Raw genomic sequence first — 25,719 nt, 5'->3', positions numbered from 1 at the left:
GTTCATATTCCCAACTTATTCATGATGACGACAGAACCTCCTTTGTCAGCCTTTTTGATTATGATGTCAGAGTTGTTCCTCAGGCTGTTGATGGTGTTGTGTTCTGCATGGCTGAGGTTATGGGGCAAGTGATGCTGCTTTTCCACAATTTCAGCCCATGCATGTTGACGGAAGCAATCTATGTAGAAGTCCAGTCTGTTGTTCCGACCTTCAGGAGGAGTCCACACAGAATCCTTCTTTTTGTAGTGTTGGTAGGAAGGACTCTGTGGGTTAGTATGTTGTTCAGAGGTGTGTTGGAAATATTCTTTGAGTCGGAGACGTCGGAAGTAGGATTCTAGGTCACCACAGAACTGTATCACGTTTGTGGCCCTGGAGGGACAAAAGGAGAGGCCCCCAAGATAGGACAGACTCTTCTGCCGGGCTAAGAGTATAATGAGAAAGATTGTCTCATTTTAAAAATTTCTCTAACTGTAACCCACAAAACTGGCAGGGGCATTCAAGGCAGGGATAGGACCTGCAAATACTTTCAACTCATTTTTAAAATTTAACTATTTAAAGTTGACTATATCAAATTCCTTTCTGAAACTGTATAATGTTTGGGATATAAACTTGTTTATTTCATATTGAATCATATGCTTAATCTCCCTGAATGTAACTGCCTGTCTGTGACTTGGAACGTTCTGCTCAGCCTTAGATCCAGAATATCACCAGCTTTGTGTAATATTATCTGAGCGGGTTTCAGAGATTAATCATTCTTAAGAACAAGCCGTGGCCATTGTGATCACTCTTGTATAATCTGTGTAGCACAGACCATAGAACTTCATGTGGTGATCCCTATGTGGAGTGTGGTAACTTGTGGTAGAGTTAGATCATATCTTTTAGAAAGACATCCAGTCTTGATGTAAAGATTTAAAGTGATGGAGAATCTACTGCATTCCATATTAGGCTGACCCAACAAATTGAAAACGAGTACTTGTGGCACGTTAGAGACTAACAAATTTATTTGAGCATAAGCTTTCGTGAGGAGTTACTCAACCAATTTCTAACTGAGACTAGGGCTTGGTTGAGAATGAGCAGATTGATACTCGGTCTAGAGAAAATGAAGGCGACAGCTGTGGAATGGAAGAAGGAATTGGAAGAATTAGTGGAGGTAGGTTTCAGAGTAACAGGCGTGGTAGTCTGTATTCGCAAAAAGAAAAGGAGTACTTGTGGCACCCTAGAGACTAACCAATTTATTTGAGCATAAGCTTTCGTGAGCTACAGCTCACTTCATCGGATGCATACTGTGGAAACTGCAGAAGACATTATATACACAGAGACCATGAAACAATACCTCCTCCCACCCCACTCTCCTGCTGGTAATAGCTTATCTAAAGTGATCACTCTCCTCACAATGTGTATGATAATCAAGTTGGGCCATTTCCAGCACAAATCCAGGTTTTCTCACCCTCCGCCCCCCACAAATTCACTCTCCTGCTGGTAATAGCCCATCCAAAGTGACCACTCTCTTTACAATGTGTATGATAATCAAGGTGGGCCATTTCCAGCACAAATCCAGGTTTTCTCACCCCCCTCCTTTTTTCCAAAAACCACACACACAAACTCACTCTCCTGCTGGTAATAGCTCATCCAAACTGACCACTCTCCTTACAATGTGTGTGATAATCAAGGTGGGCCATTTCCAGCATAAATCCAAGTTTAACCAGAACGTCGGGGCGGGCGGGGGGGGGTAGGAAAAAACAAGGGGAAATAGGCTACCTTGCATAATGACTTAGCCACTCCCAGTCTCTATTTAAGCCTAAATTAATAGTATCCAATTTGCAAATGAATTCCAATTCAGCAGTTTCTCGCTGGAGTCTGGATTTGAAGTTTTTTTGTTTTAAGATAGCGACCTTCATGTCTGTAATTGCGTGACCAGAGAGATTGAAGTATTCTCCGACTGGTTTATGAATGTTATAATTCTTGACATCTGATTTGTGTCTATTTATTCTTTTACGTAGAGACTGTCCAGTTTGACCAATGTACATGGCAGAGGGGCATTGCTGGCACATGATGGCATATATCACATTGGTGGATGTGCCGGTGAACGAGCCTCTGATAGTGTGGCTGATGTTATTAGGCCCTGTGATGGTGTCCGCTGAATAGATATGTGGGCACAATTGGCAACGGGCTTTGTTGCAACACCACTTTCTACAAGCCATTACCTTATGATCCCACTGAGAGTTACCAAAAGCAACTACAGCATTTGCTCAAGAAACTTCCTGAAAAAGCACAAGATCAAATCCGCACAGACACACCCCTGGAACCCCGACCTGGGATATTCTATCTACTACCTAAGATCCATAAACCTGGAAATCCTGGGCGCCCCATCATCTCAGGCATTGGCACCCTGACAGCAGGATTGTCTGGCTATGTAGACTCCCTCCTCAGGCCCTACGCTACCAGCACTCCCAGCTATCTTCGAGACACCACTGCCTTCCTGAGGAAACTGCAATCCATCGGTGATCTTCCTGATAACACCATCCTGGCCACTATGGATGTAGAAGCCCTCTACACCAACATTCCACACAAAGATGGACTACAAGCCGTCAAGAACACTATCCCCAATAATGTCACGGCTAACCTGGTGGCTGAACTTTGTGACTTTGTCCTTACCCATAACTATTTTACATTTGGGGACAATGTATACCTTCAGATCAGCGGCAGTGCTATGGGTACCCGCATGGCCCCACAGTATGCCAACATTTTTATGGCTGATTTAGAACAACGCTTCCTCAGCTCTCGTCCCCTAACGCCCCTACTCTACTTGCGCTATACTGATGACATCTTCATCATCTGGACCCATGGAAAAGAAGCCCTTGAGGAATTCCACCATGATTTCAACAATTTCCATCCCACCATCAACCTCAGCCTGGTCTAGTCCACACAAGAGGTCCACTTCCTGGACACTACAGTGCTAATAAACAATGGTCACATAAACACCACCCTATACCGGAAACCTACTGACCGCTATTCCTACCTACATGCCTCCAGCTTTCACCCTGACCACACCACACGATCCATTGTCTATAGCCAAGCTCTGCGATACAACCGCATTTGCTCCAACCCCTCAGACAGAGACAAACACCTACAAGATCTCTATCAAGCATTCTTACAACTACAGTACCCACCTGCTGAAGTGAAGAAACAGATTGATAGAGCCAGAAAAGTTCCCAGAAGTCACCTGCTACAGGACAGGCCTAACAAAGAAAATAACAGAATGCCACTAGCCGTCACCTTCAGCCCCCAACTAAAACCCCTCCAACGCGTTATTAAGGATCTACAACCTATCCTGAAGGATGACCCAACACTCTCACAAATCTTGGGAGACAGGCCAGTCCTTGCCTACAGACAGCCCCCCAACCTGAAGCAAATACTCACCAACAACCACATACCATACAACAGAACCACTAACCCAGGAACCTATCCTTGCAACAAAGCCCGTTGCCAACTGTGCCCACATATCTATTCAGGGGACACCATCACAGGGCCTAATAACATCAGCCACACTATCAGAGGCTCGTTCACCTGCACATCCACCAATGTGATATATGCCATCATGTGCCAGCAATGCCCCTCTGCCATTTACATTGGTCAAACTGGACAGTCTCTACGTAAAAGAATAAATGGACACAAATCAGATGTCAAGAATTATAACATTCATAAACCAGTCGGAGAATACTTCAATCTCTCTGGTCACGCAGTTACAGACATGAAGGTCGCTACCTTAAAACAAAAAAACTTCAAATCCAGACTCCAGCGAGAAACTGCTGAATTGGAATTCATTTGCAAATTGGATACTATTAATTTAGGCTTAAATAGAGACTGGGAGTGGCTAAGTCATTATGCAAGGTAGCCTATTTCCCCTTGTTTTTTCCTCCTCCCCTCCCCCCGACGTTCTGGTTAAACTTGGATTTATGCTGGAAATGGCCCACCTTGATTATCATGCACATTGTAGGGAGAGTGGTCACTTTGGATGAACTATTACCAGCAGGAGAGAGAGAGTTTGTGTGTGTATGGGGTGGGGGTGAGAAAACCTGGGTTTGTGCTGGAAATGGCCCACCTTGATTTTCATTCACATTGTAGGGAGAGTGGTCACTTTGGTTAAGCTATTACCAGCAGGAGAGTGAGTTTGTGTGTGTGGTTTTTGGAAAAAAGGGGGAAGGGGGGAGAACCTAGATTTGTGCTGGAAATGGCCCACCTTGATTATCATACACATTGTAAAGAGAGTGGTCACTTTGGATGGGCTATTACCAGCAGGAGAGTGAATTTGTGGGGGGCGGAGGGTGAGAAAAACCTGGATTTGTGCTGGAAATGGCCCAACTTGATTATCATACACATTGTGAGGAGAGTGATCACTTTAGATAAGCTATTACCAGCAGGAGAGTGGGGTGGGAGGAGGTATTGTTTCATGGTCTCTTGAGTATATAATGTCTTCTGCAGTTTCCACAGTATGCATCCGATGAAGTGAGCTGTAGCTCACGAAAACTTATGCTCAAATAAATTGGTTAGTCTCTAAGGTGCCACAAGTACTCCTTTTCTTTTAGTGGAGGTAGTTTCAGCTCTTTGGTTGGGGGAAGAAATATGTTTGCTATTTTTCACACAAGTTTGCAACCTAGCAATCTTGTTGGTTGCCAGATTTTCTAGGTTGCAGTTGTGCTCCAGGCTTTTTTCTTTTTGCACCTGGCTAGAAGTCTGTGATTATTTTGTTCAGACGTATGGGTCTTCATCACTTGACGATTGGATTGCTGTAATGCTCTGAATGTAGGGCTGCATTTTAATATTTGGAATCCTCAACTAATGAGGCAGCCTTCGTACTTAGTGATATTTCCCACAGGGATTGCATCACAGCTGTGTTCTTCCTTTGCACTGGCTTCTAGTTTTGATTTTGGATTTCAAAGTTTTGGTTTGATTTGTATGTGAGACAACTACAGTTGAGAGCAGCTGAGGCGTACAAACTGACAATCCTCTGTGTTTAACTGAGTATGTTGCTTGGAGAACGTTTCAGGGAGGGGCTCTAAAGCTTGCTTTACTCCCCTGCTCCAGCAAAGCCCAAGTCTGACCTTTGAGGCATGCTTACAAGGTCAGTGTGTTTTCCCAGGCTTTTAAGAAGAGGGAGGGTAAGGAGGATTTAGGGAGCTCCTGATTGTTCTGATGGATTAATTGTTTAAGGCAGAGTAAGCTATTTTAATTTTCTTTTTATTCACTTTTAGCAATTTAAAAGAATACAGTAGTTATAAAGAAACATGTTAACATAGCCAAAAGATATGTAAACTTATATTTTTTCTATGACTCAGTGATTTTGTCCGCAGTTCAATGTTGAATGACCATTCATAATTTAGCATAGAGTAACAGCAGAATGAAATCTCATCAAGCATGACTTAACATTTAAAAAGAAAAGGAGTACTTGTGGCACCTTAAGAGACTAACAAATTTATTAGAGCATAAGCTTTCTTGAGCTACAGCTCACTTTATTGGATTTGTGAGCTACAGCTCACTTCATTGGATGCATCCGATGAAGTGAGCTGTAGCTCCCGAAAGCTTATGCTCTAATAAATTTGTTAGTCTCTAAGGTGCCACAAGTACTCCTTTTCTTTTTACGGATACAGACTAACACAGCTGCTACTCTGAAACTTAACATTTAAAGGAACTCTGTCCAGTTAAAAAATCATTCTTCCTCCTTAAAAGAAAATCGAGTATAATTACAAATAAAACTTAAATTCTCAAAGTTTAGAAGGGAAAATTTGTTTTTAGTTTGTGCATTTTAAGTTTCATGGTTTCCTCTGCATTATCAGTTAGGTTACAATCTTGTAGAGACTTAGCGTGTGTTAAACATGATTGAAGTTAAGCATGTGCATAAATCTTTGCAGGATTCAGGGCCAAGTACTCCTTTTCTTTTCCCTCTGTTGTGTTATTTCACACAACAGGGAAAAGAGAGAGGTTTAAAAGGAAAATGTGTTTGTAAAACCAGAGAACTGGACAGTTACAAAGCAGATTGTTTTTACAGTGCCCTGTATAATGGGGCTTAGGCCTCTAGGTGCTACTGCAGTACAAATAATAATAAATCAGAAATATTTTAATACCACTCCATTAGTTAAAAAGGTCTGACTGCTTGTTCTCATTGCGCTGTACTTTATCTGACTGTTCTTCTAATCACTCTTTCCTCAAAGGAGCTACTTTTAGTTGATAAAGTTCTAGTTTTATTTCCATTTTAGTGTGGGGCCATCCATTCTAGTGTAGAGTGACTCCAAAAGTTGTGGGTAGAACAATCTTGCTACAGAGATGGGAGGAACAGGTTATCTGCTGCAATATGCCCTGCACGGCTTAGGCTTAGGTTTAAACATTGGCTCTTCTTTAGTTGTAAGCATTGTTTACTTGAAGTGCATTTACAGCAACAGTCTAAATCAGAGGGTAGTAAGACTTCTGGCTGCATTGTCTTAGGAGCTCATCCCAAATACTTCTCTCTCCTTTACTGCTGGTCTCTACCCCATTATCGGTTTATTCTTTGTAAAATGTGTTGGTGTATGAGCTGCTAGAGTACTTGGATAGGTAATTTTAAAAAAAAAACCCAAATCTGCTGCTTTGCTTGGAAACAAGAAATTGCAAATTGAAATGACCCCTGCCATAGCCCTGTGCCTCAAAATGAATCAGAAGAGAATGGATATCCAAGATAACTGCACCTCTGTTTGTTTTAATACATGACTGTAGTACTCAGATTAAATTTGACAACTGAAAAATTCATAACGTTTTAACTGTGCTTTACTTGCATATTGATGCTGACAAGCCTTGGCCAGAAAGACTTAGTTATTTAAAAACAAAATATTTGAGAGTAGAAGGGTGTAGAAGATGTAGTAAAATTTATTTCTTGCTATTGAAATCATCCTACCAAAAGTCCTACCCTAGTCCTCTTGTCATAAAGATTTTAAACACGAGCTGAATTGACAGAGAACAATATTTCAGTTTTACCCCTCAGGTTTAATTCAGTATTTCCTCATTTTGGTTCAGCAACAATTAACTGTATTTAATCAGGGAAGTATCCAGAATTACACATCAAGGACTAAATTGACACCATTCAAATGCTATGGAATAATGTATTCTGGCTCAGGGAGAACAACTTGAGAATGCGCTACATGACCTTGTCTTTGACTGACACTGGATATTTGTTTGGGATATTTTGTGCATGTGTGTGATATTAGGGTAAAATGTAGAGTAGATCCAAAACCAAGGATATTGTGTCATCATATCTCTATAATTAGTCATGCAGCCAAACCTGAAGGTATAGTTTGGAACTGAAACAAATGAAATTGGCATAGCAGCATTGTATGTCTGTCTGTTCCCCAAGAACAGTTCGCACAAGCATATGCTGCTCAAGCTGTTTCTCTGCTTTTGTTCAAGCTGAAAGTATATAAATGCAATAGTTCAATGAAATATATTGTTCTCTGTACATTTTGCCACCAGTACAGTTTTCACCTGGACAGTCCTGGGTTTTGGCTTGTGTGTCCGGGTGCCATTTTTTTTTTTTTTTTTTTTTAAATGTGAGGTGCAATTGGTGGAGAAAGGGGTGGGACTTTGGGGGAAGAGGAGGAGAAAGGGATGAGGCCTCGGGGTCTGGTTACCAGCCATTAGAAAGGTGGCAACCCTAGATTAGACAAACACAAATTTACACACACTTATGTGTTGGAATACTAGAGATAAAGCCACAAGAGTTCTGTAAACTGATCAGCAAAAGCACATTAAAATGTAAATCACAGTAATGGATGATGAAGAAATCAGTTAATTGCAATAGCAGGTGTAATGTGGTATTGGGCAGGAGAAACGAAGGATATAATCTCAGGTTAACAGTGCTGCTCAATATGGTCTCGCATTTCAGTTAACAGGCCGGATTGTGATACCGTTACTCACACACTGAGTAGAACAATACTCTACTCATAGTCAGTGAGGAGTATTCAAGGAGTAAGGTACTTCTCAGCATGAGTAAAGTGTCAGCTCTGTATAGACAGTTCTTATTTTAATTTTTAAATATTTTATTTATCAATAAAATGTCAACATATTGATCCATCTAGAGAAAGAGGGGTGTGGTAAGAGCCTTAATTTCCATATGTTTCCACTTTATAGGGAAATAAAAACCTATTAAAGGAACACTGTTAAGGTGCCTAAGTAACAAATATCTCTCTGTGTAGCCATACATAGGACAAGAACATCTCAGAAAGTAAACAGGCATTGGTATATTGGTGATGGCAATCATCTTTTAGAATGCAAGTGTATTGGTTGGTAAGGGGCTTGCAAAATACCATTGATCAAATTATTAAGGGTTATATAACTGAAACATAATAGTGTCTTATTAAATATTTCAGCAACAGAAAAATGAATATATAAAACAAGATGATATGTGGAGAGATTACATATGGCAATCTTTCACAAAACATAGTTACATATAAACTGGAATTGTTTATATGAAGATGAAAAATGTAACAAGTTTTCATTTGATTTCACATTTGTATTTAGTTATTAACTCATTTTTCTTTTATGTACCTTAAACAAATGTTAAACCAGAAATATAGTATGAACTGCTTTGCACCCTCTATTTTTCGTCTGTTGTACACCTGCAAACTGAGGTTTTCTTTAAATAGTGTGTGAGCAAAAATAATTGTATAGCTAAAGATCATGCGGTTCTTGTAATAAAATACTTTTTATTTAAAATTCAATGGGAAAGATCTTGTATAACCTACTAGTTCAAGAAAATATGTTCTATCTGTTCTAATCAACTAAGTTTAGTAAAACTTCCTACCAGGGACACTGGAGCAAATTTTAAGGGGAGATCCTGGCTGGAGTAAAAAAGCTTAAGCAGAACAAGCACACTGAGGAGACAGTGTTTGGTATGGAAAGAAGCTTTTTATAGACAAATGCTGTGGAACATCCTTCCACACACTGGGCATCAGGAATACAAACTATCCATTAGTTTTCCTGTTAAAGTAGAGTTGTAAAACTTCATTTTATTGTCATGTCTCCCCCTGCTTGCTTCGTTTCACACTGCTTAACTTGAAGAACTTTTTACATGTACCAAGGTACTGTACCCTCACTGTGAAACATAAACAATGCTATGATAACTAAGAGACACTTTGAGGGGTATTTTAGTTAGTTGCTGATGTGGAAATTGGGCAGAAGGGAATTACATCAGCTAGGCATCAGATGCGCAAAGAATTTATATTTGGACTGCCACAAGGCACTAATGGTGGTATGTGGAATGAATCAGGCATAGAATGTAAAATGTGGGAAGGAATAAAAGCAAACTAAGTACACCTCCTTCTCTTTACTCTCACTGAAGAGAACACTTTCATCATATTAGTTGTTAAAACTTTGTTTTTAACTAATTCTTATTGTGCAGTGATGATACTGAGTTTCCCTACAGTTAAATAGCTTGATAGGTTTCTTTGTTCTTTGCTTCCCTTTAACCCTTCATATGAAAGGTTACTGCCTCAGGCTTAGAATCTACAATCAGGAGAGGTTTTAGTAATATAAAGTATGCCAAGATTAGCAGGGCTGTAGTACCATTCTCCTTGGTTCTTTGTTAGACATTTTATGTCTCTTCTTTACAAGGGTGCTTAGTATTACGTATTCCTCTCTCTCTACCTACATTCCTAAACTTACCAAGGGTCTTAGTAGATTCTCCATCACTGGTGATTTTTAAATCAAGATTGGCTGTTTTTCTAAAGATCTGCTCTAGGAATTGTTTTGGGGAAGTTTTATGTCCTGTGTTTTTTACAGGGTGGTCAGACTAGATGATCACAGTGGTCCCTTCTGGTCTTGGAATCTATGCAAACCAATATCTTTATTTCTCTGCTGACATCAACAGTCTGGATGTTACTGTATTCCCAAATTGTAGTGTGGCTGTACCATCTACTGTCTCCTCTTGTATAATTTATTTTTAGTGCTTAAAGTTAAACTAGTTAAACAGAGACCCACCACACTTGACATTTTACTAAGATAATTACTTGGAATATGTCTTGTTCAGAACAGTATATTTACTTATGTGTGATTATAGAGATTTACATTTATAACACAGAGACCATAGGTCTGGCATGTCTAAACGTCACTGAACCATGCCAGATTATCTGGGGACTGCACCAAGTGGGCAAAAAATGAGGCATATGGTATTCTCCTTCATCTTTAATGTGAAGATGTAGCTGCTAAGACTAAATATCTCAGTATGCAGTGTTTCATCTTGAGCCAAGTAGCCTCTTGGAGGCTCACCTGTTAAGATGTTGTTTCTCTGTTACACCTTCTCATTAAAGACATGGGCACTGTGGATCTCCTTTTAGTCTGCTGGTTTTTGCTGCTCTATCTTAGGTTTATCTATGATTTCACTTTGAGTGAGTCTCTCAGCATTTTGCATATGACATCAAAATGGTAGATCCTAACATTCAGTAGTGAATGCATTTGATGTAAAAATGTACCCTCTGGTAATATCCAGCTGTAACATTTGCTGTTTTTAGGAGCTGTGGTTGAGATGGAAGGCTGAGGAGCTAAACCTTATGTTGGCGGTCTACGTATGGACACTAAGGCTTGAGTGAACACGCAATGAAAATGCTTCCTGGTGTGGGCGTTTTTGGGACTGGCAGCACTGCCCGGGTACTGGTGCCTTTGTTGAGAGCAGAGGGTTTCTCCATCGAAGCACTTTGGGGGAAGACTGAAGAGGAAGCAAAGCGGCTAGCAGAGGAAATGAACATTGAATTCTACACCAGTCAGACTGATGATGTCTTGCTGCACCAGGATGTAGATTTGGTTTGCATCAACATCCCTCCACCACTAACCCGGCAAATTGCTGTGAAAGCTCTAGGTACTGTGTTTTCTCTTTTGAGTCAGAGCAAAAGGTTTTTTTGACTATCTGATTGAAAAAACACTTTCTAATAGATTTAAATTTGTTGCTGTTGGCTTGTCAATGCATAATCAGTAGTACTATAAAAACGCCATTCTAAATTGTGTTGTATTTGGAGCTGGTAGTGCTGCCTGTCGTTAAAGTTACCTGACACTTCCCATTATAAGACCCTGTTTATAATTTCTTGTAACTTTAACTGTTTAGGCTGAAATTTCCCATCCTGGGTGTCTTGGAAAATTTTAGAAAAAATGGTCAGCTACTTTGGAGAATGAGATTAGGGCAAAATACATTTTGTTGCCCACGTTCAAAATTTTTTTTACAAGGGTTTAGCTGAGAAGCTCTAGCGCCCCCATGCTGTGGTGGTGTGGTGCTGGCTCTTCTTTCTCCCCCACCCCATCAGGGATTTATTTATTTATTTATGTATTTATTTTGCTGTTCACATAAATAAACGACAAAATTTGGCCAAGTGATGAGGTTTAAAAAAATCTGCAGATGCTCAAGAGATTTCTGAGCTTGGGAGCTAAAGTCTTCGACAATTCAGTACTGAGCATGCTCCATCCAGGGGTTGAGCTGGACTTGCCCTGCTCCTAGTTGCTGAGGGCTCCTATGGCACTACACACATGAATTGAAAGCCTGGAGAGTATCTCTTGTTGCTCCCTCTGCTGGCACCCGGCAGCATGGTGTATGAGGAGGAATCACCTTGACTGAAATACAGAGGGGACAAAGGCTGAGCCAAGAGAAGGGTGGAAGAAGTGGACTGGGACAAGAACTCTGGAAGGGGAGGGCTGAGAGCTGGTGGGGAGACGGAGTGATACTGGGACTGGCTGGAGAAGGAGACTGGGAACTGGTTACATAAGCAATTTAAGTTCACCAACTTCCTAACTTTTGACTTCTTGACCTTAATGTTTTTATACAGGGTGGTGTGTACCTATAGATAGTCTTGTAAATCTAAAGTTCGACTTCTTGTTGACTCTTAATAAAGCTCAAAGTGAATAGGTTTCTAGGACTGGAGATTATGTCATGCTGTATCAACTAGGGTAATCCTTTATTCTCTGCCTTTAAGTAGATTTTTGTGCTAAAGTAACGCTTTTGAAGTAAACATCTCATGCTAACCCTTCTAAGATGTCAGTCAAATGTTTGGGGAGGTGATCTTTGGATTTTGTCTTCAAGTTGTTGTTAGACTTGTATTGAGTGCTTTACTACTGCTAGTCCTAGGTCCCAAGGAACTACTGCGATGGAAAATTTAACATATATGTGAGAATTCGTTGCTTGAAATATGCTAAAATCTCTTCTAAATGCTGTTTAAATGGTGACTGTTTCGCTTGCTACGATACTCTCTGTAGGTTAGATGAATTTATGTGCTTGAACCATTTCTGGTAAACTAAACTGAACACGAGACAAATTTAGGTTGTTAATAAAACTCCCATTCCTCAAAGGTAAGGAAACATGAAACGGCATCACTCCAATCAAAGAAGGTGAAGAAAATGAAGATGAAATGAAGATTAGTTGTGAGACAAGTGTTTATGTAGTTAATGGAAAGGTGAAAAGAGAGGGACTGATGGCTTTTTAAGAGATTATCAAATATCCTCTGGAACAGCAGAGGATTATTTACTTTTCATTTATTTTTATTTTCCCTAAAGTGCTCTCATCTAAAGACTGTCTGATGTGACATTTCAGAGTCAATAGGTAATTACTAGTTCTCCTGTCTTTCAGCTTTTTCTAAATTTGTCTAGGATGTTCCTTAAACACATTTCTGGTGGGACCAAATTCCGGAGGCATGCACATACTACCAAGAATGTTCTTCGTTGGTCCAGAATTTTGGACGAACACCTGTTATATGATGGGCACAGAGATGGCAAGTATGCCTGTTAGGATATCAACATTAATGTAGCAATCATTACATCTAGAGCCTTTTTGAAAGGGAATTGTATATGGCTGGGGGCATAATTGTGCTTTACCAGCTGGGAGATTGGGGAACTGAGAATGGCTAGACTGCTTGCTGTGCAATGAAAGCCAGTCTCGCCATGTCAGCCGTTTGGCCATGGGAGGAGGCAGTGGTGCCAGGTGGCACTAATATTACTTTACATTTTTTTAATTTATTGGTAATCATAAACAGTTAAGCAACAATCCAATAACACATAGGGGTACAATCCTAACATAAGTGACATTGTAGTATTAACTTCGAGCCCTGAGCAAGGCATAGCTGATCAATGCCTAGACAGTAATTAAAATTAAGACCAGCATGACTAATAAGTAACCAGTAAGGCAAGAAACTATTTTACATTTATGTACCACTTTTCATCCCAAAGGATCTAAAGCCGCTTCATAAAATGTCTCTCATATTTCCCACAACTGAAATGCAGCCACCTCTTGATAGAATGCCTCAGTTTAAGGTAGAAAGCAAAAAGAACCATATTTAACTGAAATGGCTTGGGAACTTAGGGAGGCAGAATATTAGAAAAACCCAATTTAGAATTTGTTCAGGACACCAAGAATACCTACCGCGCTGATCCTTTAAAGAGTTGCTCTGTGGAGTAGATAAAGAGGGAGCCATTCATTTGCTCTCTTGGGTGGGTTTTTACGTATTTGAAAGATAAAAGAGATCTTTGTGATGTAAAGTCCATCTGGTTTTGTGGGATAATGTGTTACAAATACATTAAATGTATGTTTGTCTTGAGGTAGACAGAAAAGGGCTCTATTGCTGTTTTGCATTTTTAGATAATTCATCTTTGTCATTCCTGGAGCAGGTGTCCTGTGATGTTGACCAAGTATATTACTATTACCATCTGCATACAGCTTTTCCATCTCCTTATCGCAAGCAGCGGGAGGATTTTTGTGTTTAAGAGCTTGTGTAAACAGGAAGTAGCAAAATGAAGGAAAGCATTTTGGACTGAGTTTATCACATTCCTGCATAGACAGAGTTGTCACACGTTGGCAGGACTTCAAAACAGGCAGGATTTCTTGAGGTTTGAAACATAGCTGGTCATTTAATTGTGATTATGATTGAAATTGGAATTTGCTCAGTCCCTCCCAAATGCCTGTGGAGGACAGGGCAATAGAGGAGCATGCTTCTAGTTATTGATTATACATCTCCATGAAGTATATCCACATGCACTTCACTTCACACTGTTCAGAACTCTTGAAGAGCCTGTGGACTAAATGACGCTAGGATTCTTTAAAATTTCCTTTGATAGACATTTTAATGTAGGACAACTAGCAGTACTGGTTGTGGTTGGATCAACATTGTCACTTGCACATTTGGAGGCAGGAGGGGCAAGCTGAAATGAATCTGGTATTTGTGAGAAGTGCTGGATAGACAGTTCTGGAAACTGCAGCCATGTCAGTTAATCACTGAATAGGTGCATCAGGGATTGGGGTTGTAGGGTTGCGGAATAATTTTCCTGCAACTCAGCTGCCAGTGTGCACAAGACCTGACCTTAAAGGGACCACCCCACGCAGGAGCAAGAGGGGGAGTTTATTTTCTATCGCCCTGAGCCTTTCTGCTGTGACTGGCCAGAAGTGTGTGAAGTGTGATCTCAAAATTAAAAGATTGACCTGCCAGCTGCTTGACAGATTACTGTACAGCCTTCAGGTGACTTTTAGTCTCTAACAACCTGGGCCAGAGGTGGGCAAACTTTTTGGACCAAGGGCCACATCGGGGTGCGAAACTGTGTGGAGGGCCAAGTAGGGAAGGCTGTGCCTCCCCAAACAGCCTGGCCCCTGCCCCCTATCTGCCCCCTCCCACTTCCCACCCCCTGACTGCCCCCCTCAGAACCCCCGACCCATCCAACCCCCACTCCTTGTCCCCGACCACCCGCTTCCAGGACCCCCTGCCCCTAACCGCCCCTTCAGGACCCCACCCCCTATTCAACCCCCCAGACTGGTTCTGGTTCTCATGGGAGACTTCAATCACCCTGATATCTGCTGGGAGAGCAATACAGCGGTGCACAGGCAATCCAGGAAGTTTTTGGAAAATGTAGGGGACAATTTCCTGGTGCAAGTTCTGGAGGAACCAACTAGGGGCAGAGCTCTTCTTTACCTGCTGTTCACAAACCGGGAAGAATTAGTAGGGGAAGCTAAAGTGGATGGGAACCTGGGAGGCAGTGACCATGAAATGGTCGAGTTCAGGATCCTAACACAAGGAAGAAAGGAGAGCAGCAGAATACAGACCGTGGACTTCAGAAAAGCAGACTTTGACTCCCTCATGGAACTGATGGGCAAGATCCCCTGGGAGAATAACATGAGGGGGAAAGGAGTCCAGGAGAGCTGGCTGTATTTTAAAGAATCCTTATTGAGGTTACAGGGACAATCATCCCGATGTGTAGAAAGAATAGTAAATATGGCAGGCGACCAGCTTGGCTTAACAGTGAAATCCTTGCTGATCTTAAACACAAAAAAGAAGCTTACAAGAAGTGGAAGATTGGACAAATGACCAGGGAGGAGTATAAAAATATTGCTCGGGCTTGCAGGAGTGAAATTAGGAAGGCCAAATCACACCTGGAGTTGCAGCTAGCGAGGGATGTTAAGAGTAACAAGAAGGGTTTCTTCAGGTATGTTAACAACAAGAAGAAAGTCAAGGAAAGTGTGGGCCCCTTACTGAATGGTGGAGGCAACCTACTGACAGAGGATGTGGCAAAAGCTAATGTACTCAATGCTTTTTTTGCCTCTGTCTTCACAAACAAGGTCAGCTCCCAGACTACTGCACTGGGCAGCACAGCATGGGGAGGAGGTGACCAGCCCTCTGTGGAGAAAGAAGTGGTTTGGGACTATTTAGAAAAGCTGGACGAGCACAAGTCCATGGGGCCGGTACATCCGAGAGTGCTAAAGGAGTTGGCGGATGTGATTGCAGAGCCATTGGCCATTATCTTTCAAAACTCATGGCGATCGGGGGAGGTCCCAGATGACTGGAAAAAGGCTAATGTAGTGCCAATCTTTAAAAAAGGAAAGAAGGAGGATCCTGGGAACTACAGGCCAGTCAGCCTCACCTCAGTACCTGGAAAAATCATGGAGCAGGTCCTCAAGGAATCAATTCTGAAGCACTTAGAGGAGAGGAAAGTGATCAGGAACCGTCAGCATGGATTCACCAAGGGCAAGTCATGTCTGACTAATCTAATTGTCTTCTATGACGAGATAACTGGCTCTGTGGATGAAGGGAAAGCGGTGGATGTGTTGTTCCTTGACTTTAGCAAAGCTTTTGACACAGTCTCCCACAGTATTCTTGCCAGCAAGTTAAAGAAGTCTGGGCTGGATGAATGGACTATAAGGTGGATAGAAAACTGGCTAGATTGTCGGGCTCAACGGGTAGTGATCAATGGCTCCATGTCTAGTTGGCAGCCTGTATCAAGTGAAGTGCCCCAGGGGTCGGTCCTGGGGCCGGTTTTGTTCAATATCTTCATTAATGATTTGGAGGATGGTGTGGATTGCACCCTGAGCAAGTTTGCAGATGATACTAAACTGGGAGGAGTGGTAGATACGCTGGAGGGTAGGGATAGGATACAGAGGGACCTAGACAAATTGGAGGATTGGGCCAAAAGAAATCTGATGAGGTTCAACAAGGACAAGTGCAGAGTCCTGCACTTAGGACGGAAGAATCCCATGCACTGCTACAGACTAGGGACCGAATGGCTCGGCAGCAGTTCTGCAGAAAAGGACCTAGGGGTGACAGTGGACGAGAAGCTGGATATCAGTCAACAGTGTGCCCTTGTTGCCAAGAAGGCCAATGGCATTTTGGGATGTATAAGTAGGGGCATAGCCAGCAGATCGAGGGACGTGATCGTTCCCCTCTATTCGTCATTGGTGAGGCCTCATCTGGAGTACTGTATCCAGTTTTGGGCCCCACGCTACAAGAAGGATGTGGAAAAATTGGAAAGAGTCCAGCGGAGGGCAACAAAAATGATTAGGGGACTGGAACACATGACTTATGAGGAGAAGCTGAGGGAACTGGGGATGTTTAGTCTTCAGAAGAGAAGAATGAGGGGGGATTTGATAGCTGCTTTCAACTACCTGAAAGGGGGTTCCAAAGAGGATAGCTATAGACTGTTCTCAGTGGTAGCTGATGCCAGAACAAGGAGTAATGGTCTCAAGTTGCAGTGGGGGAGATTTAGGTTGGATATTAGGAAAAACTTTTTCACTAGGAGGGTGGTGAAACACTGGAATGTGTTACCTAGGGAGGTGGTGGAATCTCCTTCCTTAGATATTTTTAAGGTCAGGCTTGAGAAAGCCCTGGCTGGGATGATTTAGTTGGGGATTGGTCCTGCTTTGAGCAGGGGGTTGGACTAGATGACCTCCTGAGGTCCCTTCCAACCCTGATATTCTGTGATTCTATGACTGCCCCGACCCCATCCACACCCCCGCCCCCTGACAGGCGCCCCGGGATCTCACGCCCCCCCCGAACCTCCACCCCAGCCAGCTGCACCCTGCTCCCCGTCCCCTGACTGCCCCCCGGGGCCCCCTCCCCCTTATCTAACCCCCCCTGGCCCCGGCTCCCTACCACCTTACCATGCCGCTCAGAGCAGCAGGATTGGCTTATTGGAAAGTCTGGGAGGTGGGCGGCCGCAAGCCACGCTGCCCACGTGGCGGCGTGGGGAGGAGGGACAGTGGGAAGGGGCCGGGGGCGAGCCTCCCCAGCCGGGAGCTCAAGGGCTGGGCAGGATAGGCCTGCAGGCTGTAGTTTGCCCACCTCTGACCTGGGCTGTATATGAACTGCTGAAAGGCTCCATATCCCAATAATAATTCCCTGAGGTATCTAATGTGCACGCTCTTTCTTCAAACTAATATTAAAATGGCCAAGACTAAATGGATTACAGAAGAGCGAGAGCTCTGCTATAGTTAACCTTAAGACCAGCTTTTTGTTTAAAGCTCAACCCTAAGTGCTTTAAAATGTACATGGTTAATTGGATTGCTTTGAAATTTGATGTGCTTTATGGGGTTTCTGGGTTCTTTCATGGATCCAAATTTGGGGCCATTTGACCCAGGGTTTCCTAAAATGCAGCCGGGGGTGGGGGGGAGAGAGGAGAGACAGACTTTTCTTAAGGCTGACAGATTCTAGCAACTTATTTTTGCTCACAAATAGAGATCAAACCCAGGGCTCAGCTCATCACTCCAGGGTCCCAAACGCTTTAGGGTTACCCCAACAGAATGCAGCCCTTTGGGGGGAAATCACATTAAAATGTTATTTGATTGGAAAAGTTTACTACTTTAGGCACACTAAGACTCATGAGCCTATTCTCACAACTTAAAGGTTACACTGAGCGTGCACGGACAAAGAGTTAACAGGATTGTTAGCCCCCATAGTTCCACATGTGGTGGGTAGCTCAAGGGGATCAGCAATCGTACTTTGAACTTGACCTACCCAGGTAATATCAATTTGAGTCCCATGTTGGGCAGAAATTTGGAAAAGGCAGGTTGTGAAAATCTGCCTGTCAGGGTTTTTGGATTTGTTTGTTTTTGGGGGCGAATGCAAGTAAAATTCTTTGAAATCTGCTGATGAAAATCACTATATAAAAGCTAGGTCTTTTGATTATTGTCTAGCCATAACATATCTGAGGTAGCATATCCACTGCAAGCCTCGGTGTGAACTAAAATGGTCTAAATGACCGTTAACGTCTATCGACAAACACTTCTTTTTCTGTTTAAAAATCTAGCAAATTAAATAGCAAAAAACTTCATTAACACAGATTTAAGGTTGCCCAGTGATAGTTCGTGCCCTTCCAAAACATCAAGTTCAGCAAAATCAACCTTTGGAGAACCAGGAAATACAGAGTTAAGGTAAACGCCCACATAGAGTTAACTCTGCCTGTCTGGTGCTGGCAATAGCCACTAGTAATCCTCTGCAAACACTCCAGCTGTATTCACTGTGTTAGGTATAGCTGTTGAATGGTGGAGGACTAAGTTGGAGCAGCTTGGGAGAGCTGTGATTGTGATATTGGAAGATCTGGGTTTGCATTGTCTCTCTCCGCCCCCCAACCCCCGCCCTTGTTATCAAAGGGAAAACATTTACATGTACCTTGAGGTTCCAGTCTGCATCGTTTCAGTACAGAATTATGTAGCTTGTGTCAATACCAGGGCACTGGGAGCTTCTTGCCATAGGTATCCTCAGTAGTGAGGTGGTATAAGAGAGCAGTGTGTGGCTTTAATGATGGGCAGGGGAAATTATAGGTTTAGGGTAAAGGGGTTGTAGTGTAAAGGGGTTGTAAAAGGGTACAAAGTGGTTGTTAAATTTTACAAATGTGGTATTTGATCGGGGGAGCAGGCTCTCTGTTTGAGCATAGGGCAAGTGCAGGTATCACCTGTCCATTACAGAGAAAAGGCAAAGTGGGAGTGTGTGTGTTATGGGCATACTGGGGCATCACTTGAAGAGGGCAGAGTTAAGGTTGCATGAGCATTTACCTTAACTGTGCAGCCCCTGGTTTTCCAGAAGGTTGAGTTTTGCTGAACTTGCCATTCTGGAAGGGCATGCACTATCACCGGGCAACCTTAACTCTGTGTAAACAACTTTCCTTGCAATTGAATATGAAAGATAGCTTGGATGTAGTATTTCATCAGAGAGATTCTACAATTGTCAGGACCCTGTATGTAACAGTTATTCTGCTGTGCAAATGCCTATATAATTTACCATTTCGCCCAAATCTCTTTGCCACACAATCCACAAAAATAACGCCTTCCAGTTCCTTGACATATCCACCCATTTCACTTTCCTTTCTGTAGGCTTTTATCACAAGGGGGAGTTCAGGGCTTTTCCAGCAGTGCTGCTGTTAAAGGACAGAGCATGAAACCGAGAGAGAGAGATCCTGGATGGTTCAGAACAGCCTGAACCATCTCCTAGAACGCATGCACACAGGATAGGTTACCAGTTATACTGGTATACCGGCCCTTGGGGACAAGCTTATTCCAGAACAGATAGCTTTTTTGATTTAGCTTAAACTTCTGCCAAAGTGACACAAACTGTCGTCTAATAAACCTTCTGTTTTACTGGCTGGCTGAGAGTCACGTCTGACTGTGAAGTTGGGGTGCAGGACCCTCTGGCTTCCCCAGGACCCCGCCTGGGCGGACTCGCTGTGGGAAGCGCACGGAGGGGCGGAGGATGCTGAATGCTCCGAGGTCAGACCCAGGAAGGTAGAAGGTGTGTGAGCTGTGTCCTGAAGATAGTCTGCTCACAGAAAGGAGACTTCCCCAGAGTCCTGACTGGCTTTGTAGGGAGCAGTTCCAGAGCATCGCCCAGGGACTCCGTGACATAACTTGAAAAGGAATCTGGTGTAGCTGTCCTGGTAATATAATGTGTTGGAACTTTTTGGAGGGATATATATATATATTTTTTTAAAGAGACCAGTCACATTAGCCTACAGCCCCTTTCCACTGTTTCATTCTGCAGAGTACTTTGTAAGAGACATCCTCTCACAGGCCCACCTGCTGTCTTGGCTCCTTGATCGCCCACATATTTTGGTTTTCAAAATATTTCATTCTCTGGCCGCTGCTCAAGAACTCGAACACTCTGTTCAAAACATTTTAATAGGTGCAGTCTTTATAGGAACATGTATAGCTAAATTTCAGGGAAGACTTATTTGTCTTCTCTCTTAGATCACGTTTGTAAAGCCCTTGAGTGCTATATAATTACAAAGTATTGAGCAAAACATTAAGCGTGATTTGCATGACATTTTGCATGTCTTGGCTGTAGGTATTAACTAGGAAGAAGTATTGTTTTGAACACTTTACATTCAGCTTGAATTTTTTTACCTGTAATTCGATGTTTCTTTTGCATTCAGGGAATCATGTGGCTGAAATCTGAATCTGATTGAGTCATAGTGTCTGCTTCCTGTTTCAGACATTTTGTGAATTCAGCCGCTGTTGACCTTTTCGGAAATAGTAAAACACATCAGGCCACATTTGAACTCGTCACCTACAGGTGAAAGGCTGTATGTTAGAGTGACAATGTCATAGTAACTGCGCCTGTATTCCCCCCTTTGTGGTACCTCAAGGACACCCACGTAAGGTTTCAGGATCCCCACTGGTAGCTCTCTTAGGCCTTGCCTACACTGGCAAGTTTCTGCGCAGTAAAGCAGCTTTCTGCGCTGTAACTCCCGAGGTGAACGCACGGCCACACCACTGAGTGCACAGAAACTGCCCAGCTGCAGTGCTGTAAAAAACCACACTCCATCGAGAGGCGTGGAGCTTTCTGCGCCGGGGCTACAGTGCTGCGGGGCCAGTGTAGACACCCTGGTCGATGACAGCACTGCGATTGGCCTCCGGGAGGTGTCCTGCAATGCCTGTTCTCGCCTCTGTGGTCATCGGTTTGAACTCTACTGTACTGCCCTGCCCTCAGGTGACCAACTGTGAGCCACACCCCTTAAATTCCTTGGGAATTTTTAAAGTCTCCTTCCTGTTTGCTCAGTGCAGTGGTCTCAGCGCATCTTTCCAGGTGGCCATGCCCGCTCTGCGCACCAGGCAATCCCCCCGCTTTGAGCAATGCCGAGCTGCTGGACCTCATCAGCATTTGGGGAGAGGAGGCTGTCCAGTCCCAGCTGCACTCCAGCCATAGGAATTATACCTACGGACAGATTTCACGATGCATGACAGAAAGGGACCATGACCGGGACACACTGCAGTGCAGGGTCAAAGTGAAGGTGCTGTGGAACGCCTACCACAAGGCATGGGAGGCAAACCGCTGCTCTGGTGCTGCACCCACAAGCTGCAGGTTCTACAAAGAGCTAGATGCAATATTCGGTGGCGACCACACCTCCGCTGTGAAGGTGACTCTGGATACTTCAATGGCTTGCGTGCCAGTCAAGAGTGGACCGAGCCAGGAAGAGGAAATCTTGGACGAGGATGCTGAGGAAGAGAGGGAACCAGAGGCAGAGGACAACTCAGAGGTCAGAGATTCATGCAGCCAGGAGCTCTTCTCTTACCTGGAGGAGGCTAGCCAGTCTCAGCTGTTGAAGCTTGGTGAAGCGCAAACAAGAGAGGAGGCCCTGGTAAATGGCTTTGATTTTGGGAATTGCTGAAGCAAGTTGTTGGGGGCAGAAGGGTTGCAGAAAGCAGGCTTGTGTCTGTATGATGCACATACCACCACATGCCTAGTCTGAGCTGCAGAACAGGGTGTTGATTGACTCCCTCACTTCACGGGAATCTGCCTCAAGAGATCTCCACGAAACCCTCATGGAGATACTGGGCAATCTGCTGCCGCAGGTTTTTTGACAGAGCTGCTTTGTTTCTTGCCCCATTAAGGGTAACTTTCCTGCACCACTCTGCCGTCACAGGGGGACTGACCATTGCTGCACACAGGCAAGCCTCATAAGGGCCAGGGCGGAAGCCGCAGTCTTGGAGAAGACCCTCCCTTGATTCCCTGCTCACCCTCAGCAGTGAGATATCTGCCATAATGAACACAGCCTGTGGAAAATGTGGGGACAGTAATGATTATAAGGCTCCCCCGTACAGTGCTGTCTCTTCCCAAGAGCCATGTGCCCAGTGTACAGTACGGTCCTGGAACACTGATTTCCCCTGCCACTGCAGTTACTCACCATGTTGGGGATCTTGTGGCTCGTGTGCTTGTCTGGGGTTAGCCAGTTAGTGACAGGTTTGTGAATAGTGGCTGTGTTTTAATCAGTGTTTAATCAGTTTGAATTAGTGGTCTCTGTGTTGCAAACAATACTGCTTCTGTAAAATGTTGCATTTTGGCTTCACAGATATGACCTTGGGAGCCCAGCCTCCCTCTTTGTTATTGCCCACTGAATGGCTGCGCAGAATTAGAAAGTGGCCATGAAGAACTAAAGAGGACTTTCTGTGTGATGTCATGATACAATCCGTGGCTGAAAAACAGCATATGAAGCAGTGGCAGGACAGCAAGAAGAGGGACTGAAAGGAGAATGTGGTGCGCCAGAACGAAGGCACAGAGCAGCTCTCAAACATTATGGAGCACCAAGCAGACACGCTCCAGGCGTTGTTACACTGCAAACTGAGCAGCTCTGGGCTCGCTCTCCCCTGCAGCCGCTGTCACAAAACTTTGCCATGCACACCCCCCAGACACTGCCAGCACGCTCTTATCAACCTCCTGGCTCCAGTCCGTATCCGCTGCATTCCACTCCTGCCCTGTCACAGTCCAGCCCTGTGGTCTCCCGGTACCCACTGCACTCAACACCCATCCCTCTGCTGAAATACAGTACCCGCTGCACTGTACTCCAGAGGACAAGATTGCATATGATACCTTTAACCGTCCCGGGACCCCACCTCCTCCTGGGACCCTCCCTTCCCCCATCCCCCACAGTGCTGATGTGGTTTTTTTGTTTCTCTCTCCCCTCCAGTTGTTGCTTTTTAATAAAAGAATGGTTTTGGTTTGAAAGCAAACTGAGCCCTGCAAAGCAACAGGCAATTTTCTTGAATTGTCTACACCAGTCACCTCCTAGCATTACAAGCACTGCAATCCCGAGCACAGCAACATATCTTAGTGCCTTTCAGCTTCAAATTGCTGCCTCAAGGCATCTCTGATCCTTATGGCCCTGTGCTGCACCCCTCTAAAAGCTCTGGGCTCTGGCTGTTCAAATTCAGCCTCCAGGCGCTAAGCCTCAGTGGTCCAGCTCTGAGTGAAGCTTTCACCCTTCCCTTCACAAATATTACTGCGCGTACAGCATGCGGCTATAAGCATAGGAATATTGTCATTGGCCAGGTCCAGCCTCTCCTATAGGCAGCACTAGTGGGCCTTTAAATGGCAACAGCACATTCAACTGTCATTCTGCACTTGCTCAGCCTGTTGTTGAACTGCTCCTTGCTGCTGTCAAGGTTCCCCGTGTATGGCTATATAAGCCATGGCATTAAGGGCTAGGCAGGGTCTCCCAGGATCACAGTGGGAATTTCAACTTCCCCTACGATGATCTTCTGGTCCAGAAAGAAAGTCCCTGCTTGCAGCTTCCTGAACAGGCCGGTGTTCTGAAAGATGCTGGCAACATGCACCTTTCTGGACTAGCCTGCATTAATGTCTGAAACACAGACAATGATCCACAGGCGCCTGGAGAACCATAGAGCAATACCCCTTCCGATTAATGAACTCGGTGGCTAGCTGGTCTGGTGCCTGAACTGGAATATGCGTGCCATCTATCGCCTCTCCGCAGTTAGGGAAACCCATTTGTGCAAAGCTATCCACAGTGTCACGCACGTTGCCCAGAGTCACGGTCTTTCAGAGCAGGATGTGATCAATGGCCCTGCACACTTCTGTCAACACACGTCCGGTCGACTTTCCCACTCTGAACTGGTTAGCGACTGATCGGTAGCAGTCTGGAGTAGCCAACTTCCACAGTGCAATCGCCATGCGATTCTCCATCATCAGGGCAGCTCTCATTCTTGTGTCTTCGCGCCGCGGGGCTGGGCGAGCTCATCAGACCGTCCCAGGCATGTGGCTTTCCTCATGCGAAAGTTCTGCAGCCACTGCTCATCATCCCAGAGGAACAAGGGTGCATGATGATGTGATCCCACCACTCAGTGCTTCTTTCCCGAGCCCAAAAGCGGCGTTCCACGGTGGTCAGCACCCCTACGAATGCCACAAGCAATCTCGTGTCATAGCTACCGTGCGTGGCGAGATCGATGTCACGCTGCTCTTGCCTTTGTAGTTTAAGAAATAACTCCACTGTCACTCGTGACCTGTTAGTGAGACTGTCCTACCCATGAGGGTAGTCTAAAGTTCCTCCTTACCTATAAGGGGTTAAGAAGCTCAAATAACCTGGTTGGCACCTGACCAAAGGAACCAATGGGGACAAAAGATGCTTTCACATTTGGCGGGGGGAGAGGCTTTGTTTTGGGTTCTTTGCTTCTGTGTTCGTTCGCTCTTGGGACTAAGAGGGACTGGATATCAGTCCATGTCCTCCAAACCATTCTGAACCAGTCTCTCGTATTACAGAAATTGTAAGTACAGCCAGGCAAGGCGTATTAGTTTGTCTTTGTTTTCTCAACTTGTGAATTTTCCCTTTGCTGGAGGGAGGTTTATCCCTGTTTTGTTGTAACTTTGAAACTAAGGCTAGAGGGGGTTCCTCTGTGTTTTGTGCATCTTTTGTTAGCCTGTAAATTTAATTTCCAAACTGATTTTACAGAGGAGATTTTTACCTTTTCTTTTTTGTAAATAAAATTCTTCTTTTAAGAACTGATTGGGTTTTTGTTTTTTTTTTCCCTCAGTGTCCAAAGATCCAGAGATTTGGGTCTGTGTTCACTTTGTAACCAATTGGTTAGGATATTATTCCCAAGCCTCCCCAGGAAAGGAGGTGTAAGGGCTTGGGGGGATATTTTGGGGGAACAGGAACTCCAAGTGGTCCTTTACCTGATTCTTTGTCTAAATCACTTGGTGGTGGCAGCGTACTGTTCAAGGACAAGGTGGAATTTGTGCCTTGGGAAAGTTTTTTTAATGTAAGCTGTAAAAATAAGCTTAGGGGGTCTTGCATAGGGGTCCCCACATCTGTACCCCAGAGTTCAGAGTGGAGAAGGAACCCTGACAGAGACCAAGCAGCATATTGGTCAACAGTGCGGGATCCATTCCTGTAGCCCAAAGAGGCAGAGCGTGCAGTACCCAAACCGTTGAAAGATGGCACCAAATGCGGACGGAAGCACAGGGATTGTGGGTTTTACTGTAGGATTTGATCTGTTTCTCTGCTCGTATGATAGAAATGGAGGTAGATCAGCTTTTTGGTTTGTATCAGGCAAAAAGGAAACTCTTTAGCCTGTCAAAGTATATGACATATTAGGGATCTCCTTTGGCTGACAAGCTGTTGTGAAAATCTTCTCATGGCCATCACACGCGGACTGTTTTAAAAGCTATGTCCGGTTCCACTGTC

At 44.0% G+C, this 25,719-nt stretch overlaps 1 protein-coding gene across 3 annotated transcripts in view; it reads left to right on the top strand.

Moving 5' to 3' along the window:
* GFOD2 (Gfo/Idh/MocA-like oxidoreductase domain containing 2) overlaps window positions 1–25,719 on the top strand; it is a 53,134-nt gene that overhangs the window by 10,661 nt on the left and 16,754 nt on the right. For all 3 annotated transcript variants that reach the window (XR_013347701.1, XM_077831340.1, XM_077831341.1), the window contains exon 2: window positions 10,533–10,876. Coding sequence is in view for 2 of the 3 variants with exons in the window: in XM_077831340.1 (XP_077687466.1) it covers window positions 10,618–10,876 (259 nt within the window). In the remaining variant the exon portion in view is untranslated. The remainder of the gene's footprint in view (window positions 1–10,532; window positions 10,877–25,719) is intronic.

This window comes from Eretmochelys imbricata, chromosome 12 (assembly GCF_965152235.1).
Source record: "Eretmochelys imbricata isolate rEreImb1 chromosome 12, rEreImb1.hap1, whole genome shotgun sequence".
In the NCBI taxonomy this organism is placed as follows: domain Eukaryota; kingdom Metazoa; phylum Chordata; order Testudines; family Cheloniidae; genus Eretmochelys; species Eretmochelys imbricata.
This window is presented reverse-complemented; position numbering and strand designations above follow the sequence as displayed.